The 24,904-nt window shown below is 42.9% G+C and overlaps 1 protein-coding gene across 1 annotated transcript in view; it reads left to right on the plus strand.

Annotated features, from left to right (window-relative positions):
• The window catches only part of TRABD2B (TraB domain containing 2B), a 277,990-nt gene that overhangs the window by 162,886 nt on the left and 90,200 nt on the right, over positions 1-24,904 (plus strand). The window contains exon 4 of the mRNA XM_032191910.1: positions 6,717-6,891. Within this exon, the coding sequence (XP_032047801.1) occupies positions 6,717-6,891 (175 nt within the window). The remainder of the gene's footprint in view (positions 1-6,716; positions 6,892-24,904) is intronic.

The following is a 24,904-nucleotide window of genomic DNA, read 5'->3' on the forward strand; positions in this document are numbered from 1 at the left end:
TCCCATCACGGGTAGATGTTTGCTGTGGGAAAGTAGAGAAATGGGGCTGATTTATCCTGAAAATCTAAGACTCCTTTTACAATCTACTCAGGCTTCTAATACATTACTGCAAATTGTGGTGCTTAAAAATTAGAAATTGTCACCTTAAAGCAGCAGGCATTGAAGGACGGGCTAATTGCAACATGCCTGGATCAGACACCATTTTGCAGTCCTGGTTTCCATTTTGCATAACGAACTGGAAGCTTGTCTCCTTGGCAGCTGCCAGCTTTGGGCTGAATCAGAAGAGCCAGACGTTTTTGGCCAAGGTCTCCATCAGGATGGAAACTCAGGAGTGCTGGAGGAAAACCAGCCGAGTCGGCAGCAGAGTTTGTCACTCCAGCAGCCACGTCCTCCTCATGGAGCTGCTTCCTCATGCAGCCCATTTTCTTTGCTGGATTTGAATTCTTCGTATCAGAGGCTGCAGTAAGTGGATATTGCTCTCCCAGATGCCAGAAGGGTTCATAAATCAGAGAGAAACAGGTGTCTTCCCAGTCCAGGGTAGTATATTTTGCAGCAATGCAATAAAAAACCACAATGCCCTGTCAAGGCTGGCTAACAGGAGGGTATCCTCCCTTCATAAACGAGTGATAACTGGAGCTCAGATGTCAGCCTCTGACCCAGCAAGTGCTGGTGTGAATTTAGGGCTGTTCAGTCTCCCGGAGGAGCTGGCGGGTTTCAGGATGCTGCTTTGGCTCTCCGGAAGCCCGCGTAAGCCGCGCTGTCAGCTCTTGAGATTCTTATCTCGGGTATTGCTCTAGACCATATAAAAGTTCCTGACCTGCTGGTACGGGGAAAATCTTGGGAAGCATGATCCTTTACTTGTCTCCTGGCCTCTGCCCACGTAAAGCTCATAAACCAGGCAGCTAATGATATATAATGGATATCATGTTAAATAAAGTGTTGGTGGTAGTGTAACAACTGGAGATAAGAATTACTAGCATGGAGGCTGAGCTGTCCTGTCAGGGGAAGACGGATGGGTTTTGTGTTTAGGTGCAGGACTGGAACTTGAGAAGCTGATGGCCTTGCCATGGTCTTGTCTCGTGACTTGGAGCGAGTCTCCTCCTGTTTTCTCTGTCTAGCCTGTGAACTCCCAGGGGAGAGAGGGGCCATAAGGCATTATTATTAGGAGATTCCCCTGCGAGGAGCAGTGATGGTAATATAAATGGGGTGGTCTGGAGTTCAATGATGCGCATGCCATGAGGTTGGAAAGCCATTAGTTGTCTGCTTACTGGGAGACAGGGAGCAAGGAGTTTCATCAGCTGAGAGGGCTGAGCAAGACAGAGGACGACAATGTCAGGCAAGGTTTCAGGAAAGGAAATTTTCTCAGACCATGTGCCTTGAAGCAATCAAACTTCACCTCAGCTGTGGCCTTTATTTTCTAGGGTACCAGTGGTGCCTAACCCCAAAAGAGGAAAAACACAGTGATGGGCTGTGTGGGCATACACTGATATGGAGACTGGTTGCTTCTGTATATTTGAAATCATTCTGCTCCTAAATGGGCTTTCTGAGACCACTGTATTATTTTCCATGGCAGGGATTGATTGGCTTCCCATTTCCCTACCTGAGCTTCTTCTCCATCTCTAGCTGAATTATGGATGAAGGTCATTTCTGCACACACACAGCCCTTTAACCTGATATTGGTGGTACTGATTTTCTGTTGACATAATCCTATTGTTTGAACAGACATTCCAGGAATAGGCTAGCATCACTGGAACAGAATGAGGCTAACAGGGGTTACTGAAGGAATGGGAAATGGGCAGAAATGTAACATATAGTAGTAGGAACAAAAACACTATTCCTCCACATCTGATTATGATTTGATACTGGACTGAATCTAGAGCAGTTCCACTGTAGCCAGTGGATCCAAAGCAGGGAAAAAATGTTTTACAAAGTTGAAGGTGCTTATATGTGTCCAAAAAATTATTTTCAGATCAACATTCACAGCTTTGGCATTGTGCCTCTGCCCAGAAAATTTGTCCAAATATTACAAAATAGTAAATAAGAAAATGTATTTAAATGTCATCCAATGTTTATGAAGTTTCAGCTGAACTTTGGCAGTCAGCCCTAACTGTGATAAAAGACCTTGCACCAATATATTTTTCTTTTCTCTTTTTTTTCTTTCCCTTTTTCTCTGTTTCTGTAGACAAAGCTGACAGCATAGCATAGATCTTGAGATACGGCTGATACATTTTTTCTAAGCTAAAGTATGTTGTTAGCTCTTATGCTAATGATTGCAGCAGAATCCCAGCCTCCTTCCACAAAGTATTTGTGGGAAGAGAGGTTACCGCTAAGCGTCATCTTTGATTTTGGATCTTGCTTTGGGTCCTGTCTTCTCCAAGTAGATTCAGCCAGTGCCTTGTATGTAACATCTGTTCTCAGGTCGGAAAGTCTTGCTGTCCCCATTTTACAGATGGGCTTTTGAGAGACAGGAGGAATAATGCCAAATGCTTCAAAGATACTTAGTGGAGGTTAAGTGCTCAGTTTGCTTTGAAGGTCTAAACCCAAATGACAAGTTTGTGATCATGCATGAGATTTGTATTGCCCATGGGAACAGACCCATTTTTTCAGGATAGTGTCATAACCACTCCACAACCCTTCCTCTTTCTTCTTCCTAAAGCTCCTACTGACTTCAAAGGTGAAGAATTATGGCCCGCATCCCACAGCACTGTAAGCTCGGACATGTGTGCAGACCTTTACCCACACATATATTCCATCAGGGATACTGACTCAAGTAAAATTACACAGACTTTGGGGGGGGGTATTTCTGCAAGACTGGGACTTACCCTCTTTTAGTGCTCATATTTCCTCCTTTAACTTTGAAAGCTTGACTAAGAAATGCACGGTGTACCTAATGACACCAAGGGTGACACCCAATGACTAAGTCTGGAGTCCATCTATACTGCACATTGGAGAGTTATAGTCCAGGGTAAATATGAATAGAAAAAAAAAAGTTCTAGTTGCCTTAGTCAAACAAACTATTCTTCCTTTTCAATAGCTGTGAGTGAAATATATTACTGAGTTTCCATGGGAAATACGTATTTTTGTGTGTGTGTGTCTGTATGAGTTGGTTGGATTCTCAGAAAACTGCATGGCTTGCAGAGGCTGACTACAGAACCTCTTTATCGCTTCTAACACGTATCAACTGCAAAGGGAGCCCAGGTGATGGGTTGCACTGTGCTTTTCTGCTGATACAACTCCTGCTTTCCTGGATGAACAGCAAAGTAAAAAGTTCAGATTTTTCAACAGTCCCATCATGCAGCCCACTATGCACTTGAGTACTGATAGCAGTAGTCAGCTATTATTGCAGAGGTGGTCAGTCCCTTGCCCTTTAGCACAGTGAATGTTTCATCCATTCACGCAGCTCAAAATGACAAATACCTACCTTTAAATATTAAAAATAATTCTTACACTGATTTGAAAGAAAATTATTTGATGAAATGGACAGGGAAGGTGCATCCCTTTGGTGTGTTCATCAGCCTATTCTTTTAAAACAACAAATTTTCTTCCTCCCCTCCCCCAAAAAACATTAAATCCCGACTGCGGTTAACAGCTTCCTAATTGCATGCGACTGTTTCTTGACTTCCTGATCCCTGTCTGGTAGTTAGGAATCCAAAGGGTTTCTTAAATCAACAGGAGCAGCTGCCTCCTTGAAGCCAGGCATGGTGTATGTCACCGGCTGTGGAAAGGAGCGGCGATACAGGGAGGAGCGGAGGTGATTAATGGGGCCAGTGTCGTAGCTCAGAGTGTGGTTGCACTACTGTGTACGGCCGTACTTACTTCAATCATTTATCTTCCAGCCTCTGCCACACACACGCACAAACATACACAGGCGCGGTCAGATTTTTGCCAGTGATGGAGCAGTCATTGGAAATACAGGAACGCACAAGGTGCAGAGGGATCCCTAGCTGGTGATGTGCCTGTGGGGTTGATGCCTTCTTTCCTCTTGTTCTTTGGACAAGCATGAGAAATGCTGACAAAACCCAGTCCTTTTTCTGAAATTTATCTCTCTGTCCTTAGCAAACTCTTTCCCACAGAAGTAATACAAAGGAAAGGAGGAAAAAAAGGCAAAAAACAAGGCAAGGAAGTGTCTCCATTTCATGGACTATATGTTAGGTTAGGTAAGGAAGGGAACCAAACTATGAGTTGAATGTGAATGTAGGACTGCAAGTGTATAATTTGCATGAGCTGAAGCCATTTGATCCCCAGTATTGCTGCTCCTGCCTTGTGCAGGTCGTCAGGCAGTGCTGTACCTTGCTCTCCCTGAAGCACTGCAGGTGATCCGAGAGCAGGTCCCCATCGGTTCCCAGCCTTCGCTTCCTTTCACCCAAAACAAGGGAGAAGAGACTTCCCTTTCGTGGGTGTCCAGCCTTCAGATGTTCCCAGAAAATGTCACCTTCCATTTCGGTCCCCCAGAGCTCCCATGACTCCTGGCTCAGCTACATCATCCCCTGAAACACAGGGTACAGAGGAATTGCAAAGCCTTGTGATGTCTGTATGGACCAACTGATTTACAGTTGTACCTTGCAAAGGTTATAGCAAGTGTAAAATGGCTATTTATTCCTCAAACGTTATTCCTACAGTAATCTCTCACTGCTTTTCACCAGGAATCAAAGCTGCTGCATCCTTTGCTATCGTAGCCAGCGATGTTTTACCCCTCTGACGCCAGCAGGTTGCTCCTGCGTCCCTTTGAGACAAGCACGGGCTCTTGCCAGACAGCGAGGCAGCTTCCTTGTGCATTAACAGGAAACTGGTGTCTCCAGTTGGTCTGGCTTAATGGGACTGTCGTTACTGAGTGCTGGCAAAGGGCTAAAATGAGAACAAGGTGCAAAGAACTTGCTTGCTCTGAGGACTTTACAATATACATTGGAGAAGCCAAGCCACCCTGGAGAGCCGGGAGGAAGGAGTGACTCAGGCTAATACAATTGAATCCGTAAGGAAGAACGTGCTGTGGGAAGTAGGGTGATTTGGCAAAGCAGGTTGGGGAATCACAGTGTTTGAACCTCAAAGGTCCACCTGGTCCTCCTGGCTGGTGCAGGTACAGCAGCAGATTGCTATCAGCAGCAGTGGGACTCTTGGCTCCGGAGATGTGGTGCCCATTTCTGGCTCACCCAGCTGGGTACGGCCCTTGGTGCAAATCCAGGGCAAAGCCTGGACTTGTCCTGCTGAATAATGCATGGTGAGAAATCTCAGCTTCCCCGTCCCCCACACACATCAGAGGAGTTGTGGCTGCAGTGAGAAAGTTTTAAGGAGAGCCACTGGGAAGGTGAAGGTTGGTTCTTTCCCTAAGACTTGCTGAAAGCTTCTGGAGAGACAATCTGAGCAACGAATGTGGGAAGAGGCAAAAGTCGTTGTGGTAAAATCATGCAGCCACATGGGAGGGTAAGAGGTGGGCTGAAAAAAGAAGAGTAAAGGCAGGTTCTAAGAAAATGAGTGCAGGAATCTGGTATAGTAGAAAACCAGAGGAAGAATTAAAGCAAAAGAGCCCTTGCATCAAGTATTTCAGCACACTGCTTGAGGGATGTTCCCCTTATGGACTGTGCTTGCAATACCATTACCACTGACTCAGATTAACACTGGAAATCCTGGCAGCTTTACATTCACCTGGGGACTCAGAAATCCAAATTGGGGTTTTGCAGCTTAAGCTGCTTTCCAGTGATGAGGCAAAGAAAATCACTGGAAGGTGCCTGGTCCTGTAAACAGTCACCAGACACTGTCCACCTACAGCACTTCTCTCTGCACTGTAGGCTTCCACGTTCTCGTGGAAGACCTTGGGCTCATTGTGTCAAAACAAATCAACTATCCTAAAAATCAGAGACTTCTGGCTTGTGTGTACTTTATAGCTGGGGTTTTGGCCCTTTCCTGGGTTTGCTGCCCTTGCTTGAACAACCCTAATGATGCTTTGGGTTTTCACCATGCTTCTTTGTGTGCGAACATCTCTCCTCCCAAAAGTAGGGACTAAAGGAGCACTTCTTGTGGAATTGCCTTCCTCTCCCCCAAAATATCAGGGATTTTCTAGGGACTTACATGTTGCAATTCGTGGTCTTCTCTAGTGAGATCTAATAGCATCTAAAACTGAGGGGAAGGTAAGGAGTTTTACCACATTTACATCTTTCTTTACATCAACATTTCCTACTTTTTTAAGTGTTTGGATTATTCAAAAGCAGCATATACAAGCCAAGTCTTGCAGCCCTTTCTTAAGGTCAAGGTGACTTCAGCTGAGAACAGATCAGAGGACTTGTTCTGTTATTAATTACCCAATGAACTGAGTTGAAAAAGCAGAGAAGAGATTTTGGTAAGTACCCAGGTGTAATGCCTAAAAGCTCAGTCTGCTGAAAGAATGGGGAAAAGTCAAAATGAATTTAAGTTCCATTTAGAAAACATTTGCAGCCTGCTGTTCCCTTTCGAGATGAAGAAGGGTACCAGCTACTCTGAAAAACTGCTTGTTGTTGGGGTTTTTGTTTGTTTGGTGATTTGTATATTTTTTGTACAATTCCCAGTAATCTCACATCCTCTGGTAGTTTTTTCAGCAATGTTCAGATGGCTCAAATAAGACTAGATTAAAACCTCCAGTGTTTTCGAGATTACTTAACTGTTGTCACATGTCCTTTTTGTAAGCCCATTGTCTTTAACGGAGCTTGGTGCCTCCAGCTGAGCCTGTGCCTGTCTCTCCACTGCAGGTCCCTAATTTCATCAACACGACGCTCCCACCCCACGAGCAGGTGACGGCTCAGGAGATAGACAGCTACTTCAGACAGGAGCTCATCTACAAGAGGAATGAGAGGATGGGGAAGAGAGTGATGGCACTTCTGAGGGAGAATGCAGACAAGAGCTTCTTCTTTGCCTTTGGAGCAGGTACAGCAGTGCTTGGTTTTATTTGGGTATTGTGATTAGAAATAAAGTGGTTTGAATGCTTTGGGGTTCTTCCTCTGGTCATGCAGGAAGCTTTCTCAGGGGATTTGCAGAAAGGCTTTTGTCTGTATAAACCTGGTTCTAAAAAATGAAGTGATCTGCTGCAGGAGGTGGGCCTGGGTCTATCTGAGTTGTGATAAGGCTGTGCTTTCTGTCAGTGTGTTTTGGTAGAGCAGTGAAGCTGTTAATACTTCTCACAGCATTGTGTTTGTTCCCTTCCTCACTCAAACCTCTTGGCTTCTTAGGTTGTGTTTGCATCATGGTTGTGTTGGTGGCAGTGGGTGTGGGGTGCTTGAAGAGCCTTTGAATTTGCAAGGTCAGGTACTGATGGCAGGGAGTCTGGGGGAACACAAACCTTGCAGTGGCAAGGCACCAGCATGTGGCTCTGGGTCCTGGGCTGGTGTTTCAAACCTTCTGGGGTTTCTGTTCCATGTGTTTCTTGATGTGACTTAGATGCTTTGGTGTGCCCGAAAAGATTGGATGCTTCTGAGCTTTGTACAAGTCTATGATTTACATGTATAGCTAAACAGCAGCATTTTAAGTCTCTAAGTAACACTCCACTGCATCCCTCTGCCTGTTTTAATTTTCTCCATGGAGAGCACAGAAAGAAAATGTCTCTAGAACTTCTGTACATCTGCAACAACACACACAACTGTCCCGTCTCTCTTTTTAATTATTTACCCTTTCAAATGGAATTCACATTTCTGTGTGATAAGAGCATAAATAATAACTGCTCAGGCCCCTGCTCGGCAGAATCCTGAGTGCCGGCTTCAGTGGTTCTTTAAACTGTCCTGACTTCAAGGCAGTTTGAGATTTCCATGCTGAGAACTGATCTGCTCCTCCTGCTCCATCTCGCTAACAATTTCTCATTTTTGACAGAACTTTGCTTCTCATCCCATGGCTCTCACTGTGAACTCTGGCAACGACTTGCCTCTTGCTACTCACTTTGGTGGGAATTCTGATTAAAGACTGCAGGCTTTAGTACAGATAGATGCATTTTGATGTATTTATTTTTTGAGTGGATTCAGACTGAATTTTCCCAAGCCTATTTAATCTCAAGCTTGCCTGATATTTCTGTATGAGGAGTCTTGCTCATCTGTTTTTACAGTAGGAAAATATGTCATTATGGTTTATAATTAGAAAGGGACTAAATCTGAGAAGAAAAAAAAAAGCTTGTCTAATCTGTGGAGCTAGGTTTATTGGAGGTTATAGTATGTGATGGGTCTGATGGAGTCTCCAGTTCAGGAAGTCCCTAAGCAGGTAACTCCTGGAGCCAGGAGAACAAACTGGGCACCGCTGTGTGTGGGGTTTGGGCTTTCAACTCCTATCGACATCTGAGAGCAGCTACCCGAAACAGCCAGGCAGCTCCGCTTCCGAAAGCTGCTTGTAAAGAGCAAGTCCCATTCTATCTTGTAGTGTCCTTTTTGGCTACGCTGGAAAAAGCTTTGTCACTGGATTGTTTCATTTTTCCAGCACAGACTGTAACAAGACAGAGCAGATGCATGTGGCAGAATTTATTGGAAACCAGGGTGGGGGAGAGGCTGAGGAAAGCTTTTTGTTTTGGGTGCTTTGTTCCACCATCCCTTTGGCCTTTCTCACTAAAGCAGTCCCTCCCTGCAGGCCATCCGTACTTTAAGTACAATTAATGCCTCCTCTCTTCTCCAGAGTTTTTTCTTCATGCCGTAAGTACTGAGAAAATTATTAATTCTTCAATGCCAAAACTTTTATGTGGCCTAAGTGCAAGCAAGTTCATTTTCTATTATGATTCAAAAGCCGTCTTTGTCCTTAAGGTATAATTGTAAGAGTGACTTTTAAAAAAAAAAAAAAAAAAAAAAAAAAAATCAAGAGGTAGATATAAGAATACAAAATGCCTTTTAAGTGTTTTTTTACGTGCTTTGGACACAAATTCAAGCTGTTTTCCAGGTCCTTGAGGGTTTGTTTTTGTTTTTTGTTTTTGTTTTTTTTTATGTATAAAAAATGGTGTTCTTGATGAAAGTTCAGGCTTTCACATATTCCCATGAACTCTTAAGTGCAAAATTTTAGAAATACACCTTTGATTAGGACAGGCATGAGAGAGCCCTGCTGGAATGTGCTTACTCTTGGAATAGTGCAAGAATTTATTTCACTTTGTTTGAAAACTGGTGTATTTAAGGCTGATGGGATAGAAGAACGCTAATTAGGGAAACAGTATTCTGGATGAAGTACCCCCAAAGGGTTTTCTTCTTATGTTAAACATGATCTTTTTATTAAAACATATATTTTAAGGATATTGGAGTTTATATAATTCAATTCTCATTTGTTTCGAGGTATACTGGTATCCAAATTTCATAATTTCAGTCGTGGTTTCTGGGAAGGGAAAAATTGGATAAAACTGTGCTGACAAATAAAATTAGAAAAACAAAATGTTTCCCTAAACATGAAACTTTCTCCTGCTACGTGAAAATAACTCTGGAAAAGCTTCAGCAAATGCAGTGTTGTGGTCTTGGGCTGCTGTAAGGTGACTTGCTTGGCCTTGGTGTCATCCTGTGTACACCTGGGGACAGGGTCCCACTCTGAAAATCACCCTCCAGAGGCAGGGTGCTGCACAGTTCATCCGATGGCGTCACAAGATGAGTGATTCCTTGTAGAAAGACTATGCTGGAGCAAGAATGTGGTGTCCCTGTTAAACTCTTGCTGTGTGCCACACAGAGCTGAGCTGCAGAGACATCAGAGTGCGCCGCAGGGGATGTGCTTTAGGGTGTCTGGTTTGTGAGTGAGCACAAGGCCAGGAAACATCAAGCACACAAGTACTGGGGATGAAGGAGTTGTAAGGGGAGAGGTAGCTGAATATCCAAACAAGATGAGATTAAAACAGGTTTTAGATCCATGAGATGAAGTCAAACCTTTTTACTCTGCTGAAAGGTTTTTGCTCTATTCAGAAATATTAAAACAACAACTAAAATGCTCAATTTTAGCTTGAGCTTTTCAGTTTTCTGACTTTATTTTAAATAGAAGGAACACTTTTCAATAGACTCCCACTTCTACCCTTCCATACCATTACTCATACTCTAAATAAATTGGAACAGGTCAAACTTTCAATTTATTCCTTTATAAAACACAAGTGAAAATGTCCATTTACTCTTTCCATTTTTTACTTCTTTCTCCTCTCCAAGAAAAATACAGGATTTGGATAAAATGGGACACAATTCTATACCCAGTTCTGTACACCGCATTCTTCTCCTTCCAGGGTTTACCATGGTCTGGCTTAATGTGAAAATCTCACCATGCCTATATGCACACTAACTGTACTCTAGTAAAGAAATGGCATTTATTGTTTGTGCAGTTAAATGATATTTTTCAGGTAACAGGCATGTTAATTTTTCTCTCTGAATGAGCTGAAGTGGTTAAATAGGGTACTTCTAAACAGAAAAAAAAAAAGATTTTTCTGCTTGCTGTTTTGTTTTGAAAATCCATCATGGACTGTTAGGAATTATTGATCAGTGAAGCCCCTCAGCCCTGATATATACATGTGATTAATAAAGGTCCATTTACAGTCAAGAAACAGAGACACTGCCAAGAGCACATGGGCTGTTAAAAAGAGTTAATATTTTGGCAACTAAGACTATACACATGAAGTCAATGTTTAAGAAAAAATCACTCTGGTTTATTTCATTTTTATGGGCAAATAATTTTCAAGTAACACTTATGATAACAGATGGATAAATTTATGTCTGCAGTTAATTTGAACGATAATTTCCTTAGGATGTTTTACTTAGTTGCATTTCTCTTTCTTTTATGAGAGCTGTCAGTTTTGTAACTGAGAGCTGGATTTATTGCTTCAGAAATTCGGATGCTGCTCCAGTTCATGATGTTTATTAGCAGCCAAGTCAGTAGGCTTTAAGATGTTTTTTTTTTTTTGGTTGGTTGTTTTGTTTGTTTGTCTGGAAAAAAGCTATTTTCCTGTGCTGAACTGTAAGCACCATAGTGGCTCCCATGGCAAGAGGGGAATCAAGCTGTATCTGGGGCTCAGTCCTGTGGCAGAGGACAGTTTTTGTGTTCCCAATCTGCCAGGTCTGTGCAGCCCCCTCCATCCCTGGTGTGTCAGAAGAGCACGCCTGGGATTTCCACAGCTCCTGGTAAAATCTGTGTACTGCCAGAACTCTCTACTTGACAAAACCAGGCCTCTTTCGTTCAGATGTCAACAGAGGTGGCTGAGATTAGGCTTAGATTTCTGAGATGTTCTGTAAGAGAAAAGATTGGGGCTCTGCTGATGTCTACATGCTCCCATAAAAGCAGAGGAATAACTCTTCTGGTGTTCCTACTTCAGTGGTTTTGATTGTTTCTATTCAGGAAAGGTGAATTCCTTCCCCATTCTGCTGAGGTTTTTCTCCACCAGTGTTAGGCTGGCAGCATCATCAGTAATGAGTCTGTTGTAAACTAGATGGTTAAAAATAATGTAATGCATGGTCTCCAAAGCCTTTTGCAATGCTATCTGGTCAGAATGTTAAATGCTATCTGGGACACAGAAGTGTGTTACAAGTCTTGTGGCTATGTTTTCACTTGCTGGAGAAACCAATTGCTGAGCTTCTCTAAAGGATGGAAGTGGTGTGAGAGCACAGGAGAATGCAAAACCTCCTGTCCCTAATCCTCAGCTCCAGCTTTCTCACTGCTCTCTACAGAGGGTTCCCAAGAGGAATTTCATCACACCTCATCATAGATACAGAAGATACCAAAGGCAGGGACAGATCCACCTCTCACCTTCTAAAGCAGAGTGAGAAGGTGGCTCAGGTCATGCGTGGTCTGGATCACTACAGTGATGTGCTTATTTTTCTCTGTAAGCTAAAGAGAACCTGGGGAGACAGCTACAGGTGATGTAGCTGTTCTGAACATTAAAATAAATAAAATAACGATAGCCATCACTGAGATGGAAGGTGGTGGATGTTAAATTTGTGTGAGAGGAAAGATGGGGAGAGGTGGGAATCTTTGTTATGGGAAACCACAATTCTGTTCAGTAGTTTAGGAAAAGGAATGAAGTGATGGATACTATAGACAGCTTAAACACAAAAAATTAAAATCCAGAGGGCCTTTCTGAAAGCTGTTAGCACCTGCCACAAGATCTGGCACTCAGGTTCACATATGTTACTTGAAAGTGATTTTTCAAAGGAGAAATGCCTTGAGGCTGCCGTGCAACTGCACACTGAAGACTGGGGATTTACAGACTTTGAATATGCAAATAGGTGTCTTGCACTCCGCACTGATGAAATATTGCATGCAAATCAGACACAAAGCTGCACCCACTTTTGTGCCATTGGGAGCTAACTCGGCCTCACATCAGAGGCCCAGTCCTCCTTTCTCCAGAAATTGTGTAGCTCTTTTCATTGCTGTTCTTCGTCTTGGATCCTCTATAGGACAAGGGAGGGAGAAATTAAAAATAATAATAAAAAAAAAAAAAAAACACCATACACTTGCAGGCTGGAATATAAAGGGACTTTATCCCCAGGGTCAGACGTCCTGGTCCAGCACTGATTAGTGGTGCTACTGACATCACTAGTGCAGTTCATCAGCGGGCTGTCTCGGTGGAACAAGAAGTTGGCGACCAGGAGATTGAACTTGGCGAGCCTACAAAAGAGGAAAAAAAGGGTGAATTAACAGTCTGCAGATGCTAGAACTCCCTTTGCTCGTGTTTATTTGGGCATCCAGATGCTTGTAGTGAGGTCGGCCTGTTTTTGTGTAAGGACGTTTTAACGTTAATTTTTAAGGTAAAGTATCGCTGCTTTTAAAAATATGCTTTAATGCTAATTTTGACCAAAAACATGTAATTGATTTGTTTAAAAGTCTGTATTAAATAGGCAGGGTCTGATTCCCTTTTCAGACACTGTTGTAAATCAGGAGTTACTCCACTGGGGAACCGCTTGTTCCAAGTGCAAATCCAGCCTGTAGCCTTTTTAAAATAAAATAAAATAATAATAAAAAAAAAAAAAAAAAAAAAAAAACAAAGCCACACAACTTCAGCAGAACTTTATGCACATTGATCTGGTATCATATGGAAGTTTGGAAATCTCTGAATATTTTCTTTTCACCTGAAGCTTAAATTGGCACAGAGAGAGAACCTGAGCTAGGGAAGCCAAAATAAACCTGCCTCCACTACCTTATTGTGAAAAGGGAAGTGCCATTGTGAAGGCTGATGCCTGTAATCCTGATCTGAGGAAAAACTCCTGCTGTGCAACAAGATATTAATCATAGAAATGCTATACAGTATACGTGATGTTTAGCTATCTTGAGGCTGCTGTCGCCTGTACCAACAAAGGAAGGTAGGATACCTAGCAAGTGAAAGAACAGATCTATGTCACCGGGCATGTACTTTGCTTGGGTGTCACCACCAAAGCTGCTGAGGGAAGCTCGGCCAGCCCTGGACTCCCTCTGGTCTGCTGGAGAATTCCTCATGCCTGGCTGCTTCTCTTCATTGCTCCCAATGAAGTAGATTGCAGCCCAAAATCCAGGCCTTCGTGTTTGCTAGTTGCAGGTATTTAAGTAAATGGTAAATGCAAATAAAATAGGCCTTGAAAAGTGCAGTGTATGCATTTACCATCTCTGGCGTAATTGTTCCCAGGATGAATGGGAAAACTTGCCTGTGCACAGTAGGATTTTGCTTTAAAGAAACGTGTATGTTAATGTCAGGTCCTCTGGGTCCCTGACATTTTCATATCGTATTTATTATTACATCTGTGCCAAGTTCTACTGTATAAGTCTAATTCTGCCTGTCTGTTGTCAAAGAAAAGAAAGCTATATTGGCCCCTTCTGTCCTATAATATAGAGATTTTGGCTATGCCCTAGCTGTATTTCTCCTCAAAATTTGAGATGTAAAAATGTAGACATAATTCAGGAAAATCTCTTATTGGAACTGCAAATAATCATGGGAGATTTACACCCAGGCTTAAGCGCTCTGCTGAACAGGAATGGGCTTAAACATAGGATGAAATGTTCTCCCCCCCAACCCTTAGCCATATGCAAGAACTTTCTGTGGATCTATAGGCCACCCTGTAAGCTCTCAGGAGACCAGCAGAGGTCCCATATAATTCTAGATTTCATAGCAGGGGTGTTGAAATCAATATATGGATGCCAGACCGTTCATCACTTTCCATCCCAAAACAGTCTCATCAGAAAGTTCCCAACCAGATCCAACAGCACTGTTAGCGAGATCTGTAAAAGGCTATGTGGAGAACCCCAAGGCTGGCAGTGTTCCTCCTACCACTGAGATTTCTGTGGGATGCTAGTGTGAAAAGGAAAATAGGATACAGATGGCAAAAGATCCAAGGATCTCGCCTCTGCAGTGATTATCCCAGCTGGTAGCACAGATTTAAGATGTTGCTCCACCCAAATGCACTTCCAGTCACCCAGCTGTGCGGTGGTGTCCCAGAGCAGAAGGAAATCTGGCAACTCAGCTGCTGAAGTCCAGAACCTTGTGTGTTAGCATAAATCCTTCATTAGTGTCTCATATTAACGCAGACTGACAGGGTTGATGTGGGTTCATGTTCCCTCCTGCCTGGAGGAACAGCACTGCCCAAAGGCAACCTAGACCACCATAGTTATGTCCCCTAAAGCTCCTCGGTCAGGAGGAGCTTTGTACTTCTGAATACTTTGTACTTCTGTATTTTGTACTGCTGAGCTTCTACAGCTTCAAGGCATTTCTGATCAGTGTTAGGGGCGAGTTGTAGGAGAACTGTGCGTGGAGGAAGTACCAGCGATCATCTTGATGGATTGCAAAGACAGGGCACGAATGCTGCTAGAGTTAGTTGTTCTGCAAAAGATACAGAACCGAAAGCCTTAAAAAGCCTGGCTGTAAATTATGTGGATTTTTTTGAGAATTTTTACTGGTATGGAAATTGGGACTGGAAATCTCATTAAAGTGGGCGTTCTTGAGAGAGTTCCAGGATTTCTTGGTCATGGTTATGCCAGGAATACCATCAGAGTGAACTTGCTGAGAAAGGATTTATGGATTTGGGATCAGATCCTATTCTCGCTGAATTAATGGGACTTCTGCAGCTGACATCAAGGTGACTGGCATATGCACCTGGATGAGACAATATTTATTTGTCATTCCAGTGCTTTAATCTAGGCTGTTACTTTCACATTACTGGAAGACATCCATACCCTCTCTCTCTTTTTAAGCCTATTAAATTCCTGTTCCATTGTTGTTTTCTCTGGTAGATCACAAGAGACGTGTCAAGGAAAAGAAAACGTGTGCACTATACATCTGCCCAAAAAAAATATTTAAATATCAGAAACGTAAAGTGAAGATAGAGTTACTTAGAGAGGCAGAGGGGAAATAATTAGAGCGCCAGCCAGCCAGAAGAGATGTCGTAAACTTCAGTTATTCACCTCTCATAGATGTTGAAAATAAACTCTGCCACTGTTCACCCATTTTATAGTGGTGTGTAGAAAGCAGCAGAGATCTGTGGACAAAATTGGTCTAGTGGCAACTACAACTGGGCTCAAGCCCAAGTCCAATAGCTGAGCTGCCATCTAAAACTGGAAGAAGATCGGATTCATTCTTGAATCTCGGATCCCTTTCTGGTCTGTGTAATAGACCTAATGAAATGTGAGTCAGGTCTAGACTGGTAGGGAGAGAGAAGCAACTCCAATCCATGGAAAATGTTCATGTTTCAGATTTGTAATTAACCTTTTTAAAAAAAAAACTTAAGAATATAAAAGGTCTTAACACGAGTAGAGAATACTGGAGTGAGTGCTGGTTTTGGTAGAAGCTTCAGAGCTGTGGCCACTGCAAATCTGCAGGTGACTGGCTAGGAGGTAGTGCTGGATTTCTTGCAGTTGGTAGACCAATTATCTAGAGCTGTGAACTAACTTTTTTAAATAAAAAAGATGTCTTCAGAACTACCAGCCTTTACTCCTATTGACTTCCAGACAGGCAATAAGAAAGGGGAGGCAGGTGAATAAGCAAAACATCAGATGAATGTGTTCTGTAACTTTTTCTGTCTCTAGAGGTATTCACTGAGACTTGCAGAGTACTTTGATTTTGATAAACTGTTTTTCACCAGCCAGTGACCTTTCTGCCAGAGAACCTCCAAACAGCTTTTTCATTTAAGTACTAACACTGTTGGAGTTTAGCTTTGGATCTGTCCCTGGCAGAAATGAAATCTCTGTCACTGTCCAGGAAAAATGTTGCAGGACTGAAACTTAGGTGACTTATATCTAAAATAAATAACATGGGTATTTTTAGTAATTTTCTGTAGTTTGTTATGGGAAATACCTTAAATTCTGAGGTTTGCAGACTTTTTTTAAATTGTATTTATATGCTGAAGGTAATTCGAGAGAAAAATCAAATGCCACCACTGGGTTAACTCGGTATGAAATTCAGCACCAGTTTTCAGTATTTACACAGAATTCATATTCACTTTGTGTTTTTCCTTAAGGTGTTTGAGGTATAGTGAAACTGCTGTGAGGTTCTTATCACTTAGTGATCTGGTCTGGTTCCAGTTGAAAATTTTGCAGTACCTCTCACTGAGAGGATTGGTTTAAAAGTAACAGGAGTCTGCCAAAGAAATAAAGACTTCATTATTGACATCAATGCTATTTTTAATCTGGTTTCCTAAGGAAATGAGGCTTAAGCAATCGTGGTGTTTGTGAGTGTCTGCATATAGGTGTGTGTGAATGTCTTTTCCCCCTTGTAAATTTTTAGTCTGTTGGCTGATTATAACCCAAGCTGACAGATGGCTAGAGACTCCAAGAAAAGTTCTTCCATGCTTCATGAAAATAAGTGATTGGAAGAGAAATTGGTGGTGCTCATCCACTGGAAGAGCACAGCATGAGCTGAACTTTTATTAGATCTCAGAAAATCTCTAAGGGAGGAGGAGGTGAAACCTCTCCATAGTCTATGGCACTTTATTGGTTCCTCTGCATGCAGGAGGTTGTAGTATGTAGTACATGTATCAGTCATGGCATGGTATGAACAGAATAATGCTGTTTAGAGTAAATAATTATCTTGAGCATCTCAGGATCCACGTATCTCTGGACTGCACTCTGAGCAGTTCATTCTCAAGGCCAGAGCAGTATTAGGTAGCAGCTTTGTAAATGTGACCTAGGCATGCCTCCAGGACTCTCTATAAACCTAATGAGTCGTAGGCACTCAAACCATGCAGCCTCGTTACTGCTAATTGGCCAAGTGTGCCATCAACCATGCCTGAAAATGTTCTTAAGTAGCAAAGGGGTGCAAAGAGCATCAGAAACTCTTACCAGCCCAAGAGGCAGCCTGGGGCAACATTCCTGTGTGCAGAGTTCAGGAACACTTGAAAGTTGTTCTCTCGAGACCTGAAAGGGCTTACTGGCAATCAGAAACAAATTCGAGAAACACAGTGAAGAGTAAACCATGAGCTGTGGGGGGAAGCAGCTTTGCAACCTTAGGTAATCAGAACAGGGGATAGTTTTTAGCAGTTGGAGAAGATGTGCTGAAAACGTGGTGATGAGGACGGTGTTTGGAACCTTTCCAGAGCAAAAAACAGATGGGAGTTGGAGAAGTCAAGCCGGAGTTGGTTCTTAATTATTTTTTTCTTTAGATTTCTGAACATTGTCTGGTATCTTGGTAACAGTGGTAATTGTTAGGGTGGGATGCTCCTTCTTGATCTGTATCTGAAAGTTCAACACATCTTCTGTGTAAGATCATCAGGTTCCTTTCACCCGTGAATCCCCACGGGACAAATCCTCCCACTTAGCTCAGATACATGCTTTAAGATGGAAGGAATTGCCCTCTGGAGACATCTTTCCACTGGCTACAGAGGAAATGTAGAAAATGGACCTCCAACAAATGCCTGCCTTTCTGGTGGGAGGGATTAACTGAACCCTGAGAGCAGGAGTCAAGAATTCAGGGCTCTGTCCTTACCTCTACCTGACCCTGAGCAAGCTGCTCAGCAAATTAAGACCTCCCTGAGCAACGTTTTGTGTTGCTGCTCATGGAAGAGCCATATTATTCCTGAGGAGAGTCAGCAAGCAGCTGGCTGGCCCAGGAGTGCTGTCTGCCACTTCTCGGAGAGCACCTTGGTGTGTGCTGTAGGGGTGAAGGAAGTCCTCTGCCAGTAGCTCTGGAAAACTCACACGGGGCTGGATTTCCTCCCCATGGGAGAGGGAGAGCTGTAATCCCCCACAGCACCTAGCAGAACAAAGGTTCCAAGTCTCACCATGTGATACAGTTGAAGCCCAATGTTGGCCAAACCTCTCGCTCACTGTTCAGATCCTTTGTTAGCACTAGCACTCAGCAAACTTTCCATCTCTGAGTGCGCAGAAGAGAGATTCAGACATGCAGAGGGGTGAAGCCTTTCCTTCTTTTTCAACTGTCATATCTAGGGAGGGAAAGACATTTCTAGTAGAAGTGCAATCATTCATAAGCTTGATATCTGCCTGAAACTGGGGAAAAAAAAAGAAACAGAACCACTTTCTATTCATCAAGGGTGGTTATCCTTGTGAGGGACAAAGCCAGCAGCCAAAACCAATTAATGTTTTGACATACCATGTGTTTGTTAGATCTTTGCTGTTTGCTTAAAGCAGCAACCAGGCCAAATAAGCAAGCGCTGTCAATGAGAAGCGATTCAGACCTTGAGACCCTCTGCAGCCTTCTGATATGACTTGTCTTATTGCATGCAAGGCTCAGGAGGGGTGGAAATTGGAGGGTGTGTGGGAGGGTTGTTTTTGTTTTTTCTAGTATTATGAAGAGACGTACCAGACAGTGTCCCCTGTGGAGCCTCTCATCAAGTCTGTAGCATTTATCCAGCATCTCCTTGAAACACAAAAAGCTCAGAAGTTGTCTGTCTGAATTTATGCTCACAGTTCAATCATCTCCCACACAATAAAAGCTCCAGTGTTGGCCTGCCTGTAACTCTTGCGCTGTGCGGTGCTCCTGTCAGAAGGGAGCCCGTCCTTCTAGCATTTTTGTTTTTCTTAATACCTGCCAATCACACGGCTTGCCTTTGCCTAAAGTTTGTTGTCTTTGCAGTTGGTCACAGCGTGAGCTACCAAAAACCTTGCTGAGCTTGACGGGGTATTCTGTTAGCCTAACCCTAACACATGATCTTGCACCTCCCTGGCACACAAAGGGCCTTTTCACTGGCCTACCACAGCTCGAAGATTTCATTTCATGTGTTACAATTAATCTGTATTTATTGCCACTTATCTTAAATGGCCAACAATATCAAGAGTTTAAAAAGTGCTTTTAATGTCAAACTGGGTCAATTAAAACTGTACTTAAAATATTTGCAAAACTTCTACCCTGAAAATTGCCCCCTCGATCTGCTGTTAAGCAAAATGTTTTAAACAAATATACGCAGTTTGAGGAGACTGACATTTGGTAAAATTCCCGTTGATATTTTAGCAGAATCAAAGATCAATTTCCTTCTGTGCTCTTGCTTTTTGGAGTAACAAGGGAAAAATGAATACTATTTCAGATAGTTATAAATATTTGGAAGACTTTAAAGCCCTGCTTTTGAGTCGACACCTATCAAAGATTGTTGTTTAAACTGCTTTAGTATTGTGTTCAGGCACAGGACTGGAAGTAGTAAATAACAAAAAGGAATTAAGGATTAAGGTGTTAACGTTTTTTTTTTGTTTGTTTTTTTTTTTGTTTTTTTTACTAGTCTACATTGAGGTTTGTTGCAAGCTGATGATGCCTAGAAGTTACCTTTTTTCCATCCCAGAAAAGCACCTAGTTCTGCCTTGAGCTTTTAAAAAGCTCAGTTTGCAGGATGTCCTCTTTAAATCCTGCGAAGTAAGTGCTGGTATGGTGCCCATGAGAATTCTGGCCTCGGGCAGTGCGGCCAAGGTTGTGCTGTGTTAGGAGGCTGACATCTGTCACATGGAGAAGTCCTAGGAGAGCCCCCTGGTCAGAGCTGGGTTCTGCTGGATGCAGTAGATGCACAGATTGAGATCCCAGGCCAGGGGAGTGAAATATCGAAGCGGAAGGTCTGTCCACGTGGAGCCATTTGGATGTTAAGCTCTGATCCTCAAACACTTACGCTTTTCCATGAGCAGTGACATTAATGAAGCCTGGTTTCCTATGTTTTTAGGTCATTTGCTTGGATTCCCAGTGGTCTAATACAGTTTGAACTGTAACTGAGGCGTTTCTGTTAATTAGGGCATTCGTATTATCTTTATGGGTCTCTGATGTCCCTAATAAGGCTCACCCTGCAACTTTTTTCTTCCACAGGAGAGTTCAGTGAGTCTCTGTCCAGTCATCTATTTTCATAAAACATGTAGGAAAGGACTGTCTTGGAGACAGCTTCTTCTCTGTCTAATAGATTTGAAACTTGCCTGTGGGTTCAGAAATATTTCAGGGGAGATCATAAAGACAAAAGCATCTACACAGAGGGACAGCAGGATCCTATAAGCCTCATTTATTTTTTTTTTTGGAAACAAGGTTAAAATGAAATTGCCATATTTATCTAGTGTAAATATTGCACAACTTGAAGTCACCAAATGTTTCTGATAATTTCCTTAGTCATTTTTTCTCGTAGAATATATAATTAAACAAATCTGTCTTTCGCAAGTGATCTAAGTCCATTTTTAAAGGTTTAGGGATGGAAACACATCTTGAATTCTTCTTGTATAAGACATAACATGAGAAAATATTTTTTGCTGCTTGCCACCCATAACGAGGGCATCATTACGTTAGTTTGGAGGAAAGCATTGTTTTCTGGAATCTGTGTTCTAATGAATGCAAAGATATTGGCTTGAAGACATGCTTTCATTGCTCATTAGTTGTTGCTTTTGTTATTTGTTTGTTTTGATTTTAATCTATTAACTGTATCAAGAAGCCAGATGACACTGATGACTAATTGTATCCCAAGAAAGACAAATAGCACAAAGTTAACAGCTTGCAAACAAATCATAGACTGAAATCTCTTCACATAAACTATTTGTTTTCTTAAATGCTTGCATGCAGGAATAGCGCAAGTTTCCCACTATTGCTGTCATCCTCAGATCACTGAGCTCTGTCAGCCTGGTTTCAGATGTGTGGCACAGGGCCTTACATGGACCTGACTCGTTTATATTCTCCTCTTGGATCTGACAATAACGCCTATCTCTGGAAAGGATTGGGTTTGAGATCTTTCTGAAGATCGTTGCCTTCAGCAGTGTGGAGTTAAGATCCTTACAGACCCTTATCTTGGACAAGGAATAGTACTTCAGATTGATGCTATTCACATCTTTCAATTACTTAAGGAGCCATTTGGAGACCGTATGTTAAAATTCAGAGCTTTTTTCTTCAGAGGTACCAAAGTGCTGTGGCTGCCTTCACAGGAGGCTGGTGATGACAAGCTGAGAAGTGTAACAACAGTGAGGTGAAAACTCTAATTTGGTGTCGCTGTGGAGTGAGGGAGGAAACTAGATGCAGTTTCTCGTGAGATGGACTGGCCTAGTTCTGCACATCTGTTAAGAACATTTGAACCCATAGGGTAATTTGCCTTGAATTTGATGGAAGGTGGAAGTTTCATAGGGTTATGTTCCTATTTGGAAAGAGGTGGCTTTGGCAAGAGGTTTGTTAATGTTCCCAGTCAGGAAAAGGCTGTGATGTAAGCTCTAACTCACTCCTTGCTAGGGATTGGAAAAGGAGCTCATTCTCCAAACAGATCCATAGCAAAACACCTTTCTGATGGTTTCAGTGATCAGGAAAGAGCTTGTATTTTAATGGCATTTTTTTACTGAACTACTGAATCCTTGTTCGGGATTCTGCAGCCTTGTCAGATCTTCATCTGTTTCCATTAGATCTAGAGAATGGAATAAGGAGACTTTACGGCCAAATTTTGGCTGTAAAAAGGGAAATATTTGATTGAGTCTCACCAAGGGGTCAGTAGCAGAGAGACTGGGTGGGAGCATTGCAGGGCATGGGCACTAGTCTGAAACTAACAAAATACAAACCCAGTTGTGTTGAACATCTCTTCCTGCTGGGTGAGAAAAGGAAATAAATACAGGAAAATAAAACTTATGCCTTGCAAGCAAAGGGGCTATGTTAAGTGCAGTCTCGTTACAACGATGGATCCCTGTAACTGTGGGAAAATGCGATGAGACAGTGTACCCAAGCACATTTGTTGTTTCTTGTTAATTCTGCACTGTTGTGCATAAACAGGCAATGATGGATTGTCCTGGAGCTCTATGCATAGTATCGAAGAGAGCTGGATTTAATTGTCCTGCATTTATTGTACAAAAGGAATGAATTATGAGCCACTTTACAGCATCTCCAGTGAAAGTGATTATCAGTGCTGTTCCTCGCCAGAGATATAACTCTGTCAAGTAGACTCCCTTCTCTCGTAGGTTCTTTGGAAAAAGCTTGTGAATCTGCTGTCTCCTGCCAGTTAAAGCTCAGGGTGAAACACAAAACCAAAAGCTTCCAATAACTACATATTCAGTTCAGATGTTGTAGGAATTTCTTACTCTTTTTTTCATTTATCCCTGTATGGAAGATCAGTCAGGATTTTTGGAGCAAGAAGCTGAAAAAGTGCAGCAAAATGTTTTCCCAGTTGATTGCTCTTTTGATTCTGTAGGTGAGCAGTGTGGCTGAGAACACTTGTCTGTTGGCTTTAATTAGCTTTGACCTGAGCTCATACACGCTAATAATACAATTGGTCATCATGCCATGGAAAGGCAAGCTTCATCCCCAGGCACCCGGCCATATCTCATAGCTGTTTTCACACTGCTCCTCCCTGCAACACTCAGATAACCCCAGAAATAGGTTTAAGCCGAGGCGGATGTATAAAAGGAATGTTATGAGCTCTGCCTCCGAGACTGGACAATAACTCATCTGCAGAAGAGCTGGGAGTTTTAATCTCTACGTTTTCTGTTGACTACTGTGGCATAATAAAGGACAGTGGAATGAATTTTGGGCCCCTCGCTACAAGAAGGACATCGAGGTGCTTGAGCGGGTGCAGAGAAGGGCGACGAAGCTGGTGAGGGGCCTGGAGAACAAGTCCTATGAGGAGCAGCTGAGGGAGCTGGGCTTGTTCAGCCTGGAGAAGAGGAGGCTCAGGGGTGACCTTATCGCTCTCTATAGGTACCTCAAGGGAGGCTGTAGTGAGGTGGGGGTTGGCCTGTTCTCCCACGTACCTGGTGACAGGACGAGGGGGAATGGGCTAAAGTTGAGCCAGAGGAGTTTTAGGTTAGATGTTAGGAAGAACTTCTTCACTGAAAGGGTTGTGAGGCACTGGAACAGGCTGCCCAGGGAAGTGGTGGAGTCACCATCCCTGGAAGTCTTCAAAAAACGTTTAGATGTAGAGCTTAGGGAAATGGTTTAGTGGGGACTGTTAGCGTTAGGTCAGAGGTTGGACTCGATGATCTTGAGGTCTCTTCCAACCTAGAAAATTCTGTGATTCTGTGATTCTGTGAATTGTAGGTACCATAACCTCCCTTGCCTCCTAGAAAGTTTGGGGGGAGTACTACTGACCCCAGTGTTGCAGAACAGCAGCTGCAAGTGTCTGTTTTGGTGTTTAAGATCTGCAGGAGGTTTTTCACTACACAATGTGAGCCAGCTCTCTTTAAGGTATTCACATGCTTTAGGGAGGTACGGGTCCTGTTCCCTCTGCTGGGAGGCTTCTTGGGGCTGCAGGCTTCCAACTTGCAAACAAACACGAGATTCCTGTGTGCTCAGAGATTTTCTGGGGGTAGCCCAGATAAACAAGTCAAACACACAAATAGAGAACAATTGTTTGCAATCGTGCAAATTCCTATAAATGGGTGCTTTTCTGTACCACCTCCGTCTGAACAGATTTCACATGGATTTTTGGACAGGTCTGCAGTTGCCAGAAAGTCTGTTCTTGAAAAATAAATAATTTAAAAATAAAAATGTAAATGTAAAAGGCTGTCAATTCTAATGGCACTACCAGGTAGCATGTGCAATTTATTTAACTGTGATTTTACAAATGTGTTAGCTCATAGCTGTGGTAACACTCATGGCAGCTGTCCCTGGGCTGAAAACTGTCCCGCTAATTAATAACAGCTAACAACAGAGGTTATACCACATGTCATAGTGACAGGTCATGAATCAGCAAGGAGCATATGTGGTCATGTCTCCTGTATGCAGAGAACTATTTTTGAAACAATTCCCTATGTAACTGTACTCATGCCTTTTGGTAAATCAGCTGTTTAATGCGCAAAGTAGTGATGATTCCTTCATTTCTTCCACTCTGTCATTCGGTTGATTTGTCCTCAGTCTGCTGACTCCAAGTCAGAGGAGTTTCAGCTGCACCAAGGAAAACTTTGGAAAAAGGACTTGGAAATTCACCCTGTGTTTTGCTGTCTGAAAGGACTGTCCAAATGATGAGCAGAGAGGCTGGGAGAAGCTGTAGGGTTTGGTGGCTGGATGAGCCTGCCATGGGGTGGGGAGCTGTGGGTGGCCACTTGTTCATCACCCAGAAGTAGGACAGAGCTTCCCCCAGGAAAAACTGGAAGACAGCTGTGTGACAAAAACGGGCCCTCACTCCAGAATGCCAGTTCATAGGGACTTCTTTTAGGAAAATAAGGAATCGGTTCTCCAGGGAGGGGTGGGAGTCCTGGTAGGATTAATATTTTTATGCAGTGAGACTTCTAACTTTTTCCTTGGCAAATAGCTCTTTGATGGCTTAGATTCGTTTTGAATGTGGGAAACAGAAGTTTGTGTCCAGACTCTTGAGTTAATACGGGGAAGTGAGTGAGTGCTTTGTGGTTGGAGCAGTTCCTGCAAGAGGAGGACAGCGATGGATGGAGCATCCCCACGAAGAGCAGCAGTGTATGGGTGGCACCTGTCACAGACATTTTAATTGCATGGCATTGCTCTTTTTAGGATTCAGTAGACGTGGATCCGAGGGCTAGATTTTCAAGTACCCAAAATTGTAAAATAGTTTGTCTCTTTACTTAAACAGCAGTTAAGTGCTCAGTAACCAGACTGAAAAGGCACCGCCGGGGCAGCGAGGCAGCAACCCTGACAGCAGGGGAATGCAGGATGGCGTGA

The sequence above is a fragment of the Aythya fuligula genome, chromosome 8, assembly GCF_009819795.1.
Source record: "Aythya fuligula isolate bAytFul2 chromosome 8, bAytFul2.pri, whole genome shotgun sequence".
Lineage (NCBI taxonomy): Eukaryota > Metazoa > Chordata > Aves > Anseriformes > Anatidae > Aythya > Aythya fuligula.